At 37.6% G+C, this 8,186-nt stretch overlaps 5 protein-coding genes across 5 annotated transcripts; 4 read left to right on the top strand and 1 right to left on the bottom strand.

Moving 5' to 3' along the window:
* Positions 1-38: 38 nt before the first annotated feature.
* On the top strand, positions 39-2,051 carry EIN_318090 (dock-10, putative; the record flags this gene model as incomplete). Its single annotated transcript, XM_004253713.1, has 1 exon — positions 39-2,051. The coding sequence occupies one exon, from the start codon at positions 39-41 to the stop codon at positions 2,049-2,051; it is 2,013 nt and encodes a 670-aa protein (XP_004253761.1).
* Positions 2,052-2,119: 68 nt separating this feature from the next.
* On the top strand, positions 2,120-3,109 carry EIN_318080 (hypothetical protein; the record flags this gene model as incomplete). Its single annotated transcript, XM_004253712.1, has 1 exon — positions 2,120-3,109. The coding sequence occupies one exon, from the start codon at positions 2,120-2,122 to the stop codon at positions 3,107-3,109; it is 990 nt and encodes a 329-aa protein (XP_004253760.1).
* Positions 3,110-3,266: 157 nt separating this feature from the next.
* Positions 3,267-4,526, top strand: EIN_318070 (hypothetical protein; the record flags this gene model as incomplete). The annotated part of the gene is made up of 1 exon (XM_004253711.1): positions 3,267-4,526. The coding sequence occupies one exon, from the start codon at positions 3,267-3,269 to the stop codon at positions 4,524-4,526; it is 1,260 nt and encodes a 419-aa protein (XP_004253759.1).
* Positions 4,527-4,666: 140 nt separating this feature from the next.
* On the top strand, positions 4,667-5,860 carry EIN_318060 (hypothetical protein; the record flags this gene model as incomplete). The annotated part of the gene is made up of 1 exon (XM_004253710.1): positions 4,667-5,860. The coding sequence occupies one exon, from the start codon at positions 4,667-4,669 to the stop codon at positions 5,858-5,860; it is 1,194 nt and encodes a 397-aa protein (XP_004253758.1).
* A 495-nt stretch (positions 5,861-6,355) lies between these two features.
* Positions 6,356-7,873, bottom strand: EIN_318050 (hypothetical protein; the record flags this gene model as incomplete). The annotated part of the gene is made up of 1 exon (XM_004253709.1): positions 6,356-7,873. The coding sequence occupies one exon, from the start codon at positions 7,871-7,873 to the stop codon at positions 6,356-6,358; it is 1,518 nt and encodes a 505-aa protein (XP_004253757.1).
* Positions 7,874-8,186: the final 313 nt, after the last annotated feature.

The raw sequence follows: 8,186 nt of genomic DNA, 5'->3' as shown, positions 1-8,186 counted from the left end.
GAGATACGCTGCAACGGATCATCGACTTACAAAACAAGATGCGTGAGTTTGAAAGAGAGAAGTTTGATTCGCAAGAGAAGGTGTTTGGTGAGTTAGCTGCTGCGGAAGAGTGTGTTAAAGTCGCTGCCTTTGAAGTTGATGTGCAAGAAGTGATGAGTTACGAAGGGAGTGAAGTGAAAGAGATGAAGAACTTAGCGGAGACGTTAATGCGGGATTATCCAGCGATAGAAAAGTCAATGGAAGCGTCGAAGAGATGGTATGGGAGTGGAGCTGAAGGGCGACGCAATGAGAAAATGATGTTAAGTTCATTAATGTCTAAAATAGAGATCATCAGTAAAGGAAAGTTGTCGGAGATCTTGAAGAAGTTCAAGTTGAAAGATAAAGAGATCCGAGATGCGGAAGCGAAGAGGAACGAATATGCGTCACTGTATAAAATAGTTGTTGACTTAGCTGAGCGTGGTGATGTAGAACCGAGTAGTCAAGTGAGTGACATAGCGAAGAAGATAAAAGATATAGAGAAGAATCACATACCAAATTTGCAACAGAAATGTTCTGAGCAAATTCAGCGGATAGTTAAAGTTGTAGCGAAGAAGCCGAATTACTCTATACTACTTCCTGGTGCTGAGAATAAAGAACAAACGAAAAAGGAGACGAAACAAGAATTAGTTGTTGAGAAATTTGAAGAGGAGCTGTTACTTCTGAAAGACAAGATTTCAGAGATGTTCCAATTCATGGAAGAGCATGAGAGACTGATTAAAGAGAATTATGGCCAAGACGCCGTCTTTGATAACATCTTCCAATTTGCGGAGAAGTATAAGGACGTCCCTTCTGTGCATTTAAGTTGGTATAAAATGCTTGAAACGAGTCAACAGAACAAAGGGAACTTCATCGAAGCTGGTGTGTGTGCGGTCCACTACGTCCATTACATCTACAAGTACATTGAAGACAAAGTGGCGAATTTGCAGATTGATTACTTGAAACAAATTACAACGGACTTTTTGGACTATGAGGACCCCCTTTTGAGAACGGACTCTGCGGAATTGACGGAACAATCATTAGTCGATTGGGTGTTTAAAGGGATCGACGCGTTCCAATCTGCCAATTTGCATTCGTTTGCGATTTCGTTGTGTTATTTCATCATTCCATACTTCTCAGCAAATCATAACTTCAGAAAGCTTGCGGACACGCATAAGAGAATTAATGTGTTGTACTCGCATATGGTAGATACGAATAATCGGTATATCGGCTATTTCTATTTGGTCTCGTTCTATGGCAAATTCCACTGTGCGGGGAAGCAATTTGTGTATCGAAGTACACTGCGGATTAAAGAATTCCAAGAAGCGTTGGTCAAGATGCACTCACAAGGAGAACAACCGGCGTCTATTGTCGAATCGAAGAAACAACCGGATCCCAATTTGAGACAAATTGGCGTCATTAATGTCACGCCATTCAATGAGGAAGGAACTGCACCGTTGACTGGAGTCGACTTCCCACATACAAGAATCTTCTGCAGCGAAATTCGACGGTCACTGGACGGAGCAAAACCAGACGTGTTGGAAAAGGCGTGCAAGGAACGAACGATGTTACGACTCCGCCACGCGTTCCCGTCAGTACTGGAGAGAGAAGAAGTCATTTCGCAGTCGATCACGACACTCACTCCTATTCAAAGCTCGACGGACGATATTTCGTCGAAGGCGGAACAACTTAGTTTGTTACTGGAGAAGAGGGAGGAATTGCGTTTGAGTTCTCTTCAAGTGCTTTTGAAAGGTATTCTTTCAGCAGAGGTCAATGGAGGTCCTGGTGCGATTTGTAGGACATTCTTGAACAAAGACAGTCTTGAGAAGAAGATGTATCCCGAGGAAGATGTTCAGAAGCTCTTCTTAGTGATGCAAGGACTGCTGGAACATTGTAAGGAAGGACTTGCGATTCATAAGGGACAGATGAAAGCGGAAGCTGCTGGTCTCCAGAACATATTTGAACTTGGGTTCTTACAACTGGAAAGAACAGTGAAGGAGTGCAAAGCACTGATCGATGAAAATATCAAAAAGTGAACTGAATTTTAGTTTAACATTTTAATTCGATTTTTTGAGTTGATAAGAAGAGGAACTCTAAATATATAATGAGGAAGTTCGTTGTGGGAGGAATAGTCTTGGTGACATCAATACTAATCTATTTTATTGTCGATAATAAAAACGTGTGTTATAGAAATGCTACATGTCAGAAGTTGGAAAACATCGATTTACCCCATTTCAACTACCAAGAGAAGTGTGGCGAGATATTCAAATTTAAAAGTGGGGGAAGTAGAGACTATATTTTTTACTCACATGCGTCGACACCAGCGTATGTGACACAGTACTACGAAATAGAGCAAACACTTACACTCATGCGAGCGTCAATGCCGAATATAACCGCAATTGTTTTTACTGTTGGAGTAATCCCACATAATTTTACGGAGTTGATGAAGAAATATAATGTTACACAAATTGAAGATATCCAATATGAGAATTGGAGTTGTGTGAATGCCAGAATACCAATGACATTAGAATATATGAAGAAGCATAAGTCCGAGATCGATAGAGCAATTTTCAGTGATTTGCGCGACGTGTTTTATTTTACTGACGTGTTCAGAACATTCAATGAAAGTGAGTTGTATTGGCTACTGGAATGTACAGGCATAGACTGTTTTCAAATTTCTAATCGCTACGCACACTTCTCTTGGATGATTCAGTTTGCTTCGAAAAAGGACGTTAAAAAATTCATGGAAAGGGAGTGGGTGTTTGTCAATGGGGGGCTGGGGATGGGTGGAGTCGAAAAGATGATTCACTTTTTCGAAGAGTTGAACGACACCATTGAAATGTCATATGTTGATAGGTGGGGGTATGACCAGACTCTTCTAAATGCATTGGTGATAGATAAACAACAAAGTCTAGGAATAATTCTACAAAATTGTACACAAAGAATGTGCTTTTTGCCTGACAAACGTGTGTTACACTTTCACAACGGAGTAGCTACATATTCGAGTGGGTGTAGTCCTATTGTTACTCACAAAGGTGTGGTTGAGAGTTGGAGGAGTTTATATGGTAACATCAGTTTACCAGAAGATAGATAGGGGTATAACATTCCATTTAATTTATTTGATTGTGTATTAATTGTGTTAATAATAAGTAAAACAGCGCATTTAATGAATAAATATCAATAAATTCAACGAAAACATAAAGATTCAAAACTAAACTAAATATTAATTTAAATTCATCTGAAAAAAAGGAATGGAGGAGACAGCTATTCTATTCAATAGAAAAGATAAAATAATAACTGATGGAAACACCGAACAAATCCCAATTGAACCTTTAACATCTGAACCGGATGAAACAACACCACTGAATAGCGAATTTATTAATTCTGAAGATGGAGATCAATTTAAAAACCCCAAAGATTATTATAAAGTCCTTAGAATTAATAAAGAAGCGACAGAAAACGAAATCAATAAATCATACAAAGCATTAGCTCTTAAATATCATCCAGACAAAAACCCAAGTCCTGATGCACAAGATAAATTTGCAATGATCAACAAAGCACATTCAACATTGTGTGATAAAGATAAAAGAAAAATGTACGACATTTTAGGTCCCGAGTCTGAAAATCTTGGGTCACTGGTGGATGTCCTACTTCCTTTTGCTGGGTTTGGATTGTGTGTTTTAGGGACACTTCTCCTCTTTATTTTCTTGTTTGTTGGTATTTGGATTGTACTATTTTTAGCGAAGTTAGATATCCCAAAAGACAATTGGAAGTACTCGTTAGTGAATATACCCCTCTACATCTTTCTTTTATTTTTCATTGTAAATTATGCGAGTAGTACAATTGGGAAGATCACTGGGACTATTTCTGGATTATGTAATTATATTGGTATCATAGTATTTTTTGTGAGAATGGACATACGAGGTGAGTCTTCATATCAGTTATGGCTAGTACCCTTTTATGTTGGACTGATTTTCAATATTATCACACACGTGTTTGAGTATTACGTCAACACTCAAATGGTGGGAGATGATCAACAAACACTCCAAAGAGGCTGGAAAAAGATTTTAATCAATATAGGACTTGATATTATACCATTCTCGGCTTTTGCAGCGACTTTGGTATTCACTGGAATTGCTATGGATAGTGCACAAAGAGACTTTATGATCCCAACTCTATTAGCTAGTGTGTGGATCACATTTAGAGTATTCCAATCGACTTTTGTCGACTTAAAACTGTTTGATGGAAGTGAGAAATCAACTCTAAAAACAGTATTTAAAGCCATTGGAGTTGACATGTTAGTTATTCTATTTGTGGTACTGCAGATTATGTTGATCGGATTTAACATTGGAAATCGACATACATTCTTGTACACATACTCCTTCATGCCAACACTCATTTTAATATGCATTTTATTACTCTTTTCTATTATAGTATTGCCCATTATCTGCTGTTGTTGTGGTCTCTCGTTATCGCCACCCCAAAAGGGTCAAAAGGAGTACACAAATTGAATTGATTTCACTATTAATGTTATATTTTATAGTATAAATATTATAAATAAATAGTATCTATCAAATGAAAAGGTTTTGGTCTTTTCATTTGTGCAGTTTCTCTGTTTTTCATTTAGTAAAAAAAACTAATAAATTACTCAATGGAAATCAACGAGAAACTCACAAACAGGAAGAAGAGTTTGACTGAAACAATTGACGAGGAGAACAAGCCGATCATCCCAAAAGAGACTCCGAAGAAGAAATACGTCTCTCCATTTCGATTTACAGACCCATACGACTACTACAAAATATTGGACATCAACACAAACGCAACGGACGAAGAAATTACTGCGGCGTATAAATCAGTTTCCGAGCAAATTGATGCTGAGAAGAGTCACGACAAAAGTGACAAAGATCGTATGATAATGGTTGAAAAGGCATATTCTGTGTTAAGTGACCCCTTTGGGCGTATAGTGTATGACAGAATTGGCGTGATGGGGGAGAGTCTAGGTACAGTATTAGACTCTGTCATGCAACATATAGTTGGGTATGTGATTGGGGCGGTTGTTCTATTCATCTTTCTTGTCTGTGTCTACTTTGCGTGGGTTGGGTTGTTACTTGCGCGACTTGATATACCCAAGGAATGGCCTATTTCAGCGTCCAATGTTCCATTGTACTTTCTGTACGCATTGACTTTATTCCACTTCTCTTCGTCGTTAGTTGGGAAGATCACAGGGACAATATCGAATTTCAGTTACTTAGTGGGTCTCATCTTATTCTTTGTGCGACTTGATATTGGTGGGGACACTTCATATCAGTTGTGGCTTGTCCCGTTCTATGTCGGAGTCCTTTTTAGTGTTATCACTCATGTGTTTGACTATTGTACAGACTATCCTATGACAGATACAAATGGGAATACCGTCACAGTCGGGAGAGAACTCAACATTAAATTACTGAATGTGGGGCTTGATATTGTACCATTCGCAGCTTTGGCTACAACGTTTGCATTCATTGGAATACAGGCAGATAGCACAGAAAAGGACTTTTCAATACCAACTATACTCGCATGTGTCTATGTAGTAACATCGCGAGTGTCTGACTACTTCAAAGACTTGAAACTTGGATTCTTCAGACTGATATCTTCAAGTGTAACTGCACTGTTCTTGGTGGTGCAAATAGTGTTAATTGGATTCAACGTGGGAAGTAGACATAAGTTCTTGTATACGTACTCATTCATCCCAACACTTCTCGTTGGGGCATTTGCTATGCTCACTATTGTTGTCGGGTTACCAATTTCGTTCTGTCTCTTCAAAAACGTCATATTCGACCCGTTCTCAACAGGCTCTTTCTTATGATATAACACAATTACTACTTATTGTTCATAATTAATAAAGTGTATCATTTAATATGATATAGGTGTTATACTATATAGTACTCTGATTGATAAAACAAATAACTACATTTTATTGTAATTTTATTATTGTATTATGGTACAGTTAAAATGGACTTAATATGACAAATCAATAACAACAGTCGACCTCCTCAATTTTCAACCCCGTTGTATCACTATTCTTTGAGCCCTGTTGCTGTTGTGCACCCAGGATACCACTCTGTGGCATACTGCCTGGCATGTTACCAGCTGCTGTTGATACATTTTAGTAAAGATTGGCTGGACCTTAGCCTCTGTTTCCTTCTATTGTTATAATATTATAATAATTAATGATATTAAATTATTATAATATAATATAATATAATAATTTAAGTTCAATAAATTAAACTAAAAAAGTAACTGATGTATAGTAATAAAAATACTAATTTTTATTATTAATTTTAATAATAACAATTAAAACTTACTGATTTATTTCTCCGAACAAATGTTGAGCGAAGACAATGGCCTCTATCTGAGTTTCTTGTGAAGTAGTGAATTGCAGTTGGCTTTTTGCTTGCACGACTGTAATTTTTCTAGCGTCGATAGAGAACCCTGAGAGTGACGAAGACAGTTTAGTTTTAATGAGACAATGAGGTTTGAAAGCGTTTTGCATATCTGATATGAATGACGGTTTTCTAATTCTCAAATATTCCGAAGCGTCATCGGTGATATCTGCGGTGAATTGGAACGCGATAATGGCTCGATTATTTTCGTCGAACTTGACGACTTTAGTGATGAGTTTGTCTTGGACCTTTTCGGGTTGTGAGAAGTTTTGGTTATGAGCGGTGTAGTTTGTGATGCTTTCCATCTTGACTCCCTTTAAAGGGATTTCGACAGTGATAGCGTCATATTTGAGTCGAGTGATAATTGCGTCAAAGTCGATGACTATTTGGACTTTAAAAATTGTTTTATCGTAGTCGATGATATACGACGCAGTAAAGAGTTGTTGTATAGTTTTTGTGTTAGATATTGAGAGTTCCGGGGAGACGGTATAGAAGCACAAATCGAATGGATAAGGTGGCGGGGAGATCTTAATATCGGTCGCAAAGGTGTCGACCGACGCTATAGGCACCGCGGCATGATACAGCGACAAGTTTTGGATGATTTGTGTGATATTAGTAGCTCCGTCTTTACCTACGCAGAACCCTAATGACATTTCTGGAGCGCCTTGTAAGTCGATATCGGCTTGTACAAGTCCTTTGAATGAGACGATATTCAAATTGGCGTCTTTAGTATTTTCTTCATTGGTATACACAAGTCTTTCTAATATCGTGAATTTCCTGTTAATCCCAGCCTTTGCCTTTTTCGACGGGTCTTCTTGCTTATAAAACGCTTTGACCCATTCGTTATCCATTTTCACTAAAGGAGTCCCAAATGGTACACAACACGACAATTTCCGGGCTAATTCAAAGTTGAGCGCTTGGTTCAATTCCTCCCGCGACCTCTTCTTGTCCGTCTCGAAAAATTTCCCGCAGAGCTCCGCTATTGAATGCAAGAAGTTGATTGAGTAAATTAAGTTGGGTTGACTCAAGTAAGAAATGTCTTCGGTGCTTCCTACAGTGATCGGAACAGTTAAGAAGAATGTGTTTTGGGATTGTGTATAAACACAGAAAATGGGCTCTTTTCCCATGAATGACAGTCGAAAGATTTGTGGCGCGTCCGCTGTGACGGTCACAGTATCTGTCGTTGGGACTTCGTTCGATACTAACGTCGTGAATTCCAACGCTTGTTTAAAATAAGCACACATGTCTTCGTCCTGTGGAAGTGGTGCATAGCGGTGACTTTGAACAACTTTCAGGCGCTGATTAACAGTAGGAAATTGCTTTGAAAATATTACAGCATAATCATTAAATTCACTCTGTGACGTACTCGTCTCAGATGGGTGAACAAAATCAGATCGGCGGCGTTGAATGATCCAAATGCCTCGAAAGGATATCATCTCTCTTTTGCAATTTTTAAGTTCGTAGGTATAACATTTTTAATAACATTTTTTAGTCATGAAAATCTTTGAATAGTTCACTGTTTTTATTGTATCAAAAATAATGGAAATTAATTGATACAGTGATTAACATGTAATTTTAAATCGTGACGTGGATTGGTTTGAATTATTAATTATAATTAAATAAACTATAAATAAGTGAGAAATAAAATAATCAAATTTTGTAATATAAAAACAAAGTTTAAAAATATACAATAAATTTTGTGAAATGATAATATTATCAACTCGAATAATAATTAACTTAATTATACAA

This window comes from Entamoeba invadens (assembly GCF_000330505.1).
Source record: "Entamoeba invadens IP1 unplaced genomic scaffold scaff_1105074724328, whole genome shotgun sequence".
Taxonomy (NCBI): domain Eukaryota; phylum Evosea; order Mastigamoebida; family Endamoebidae; genus Entamoeba; species Entamoeba invadens.
This window is presented reverse-complemented; position numbering and strand designations above follow the sequence as displayed.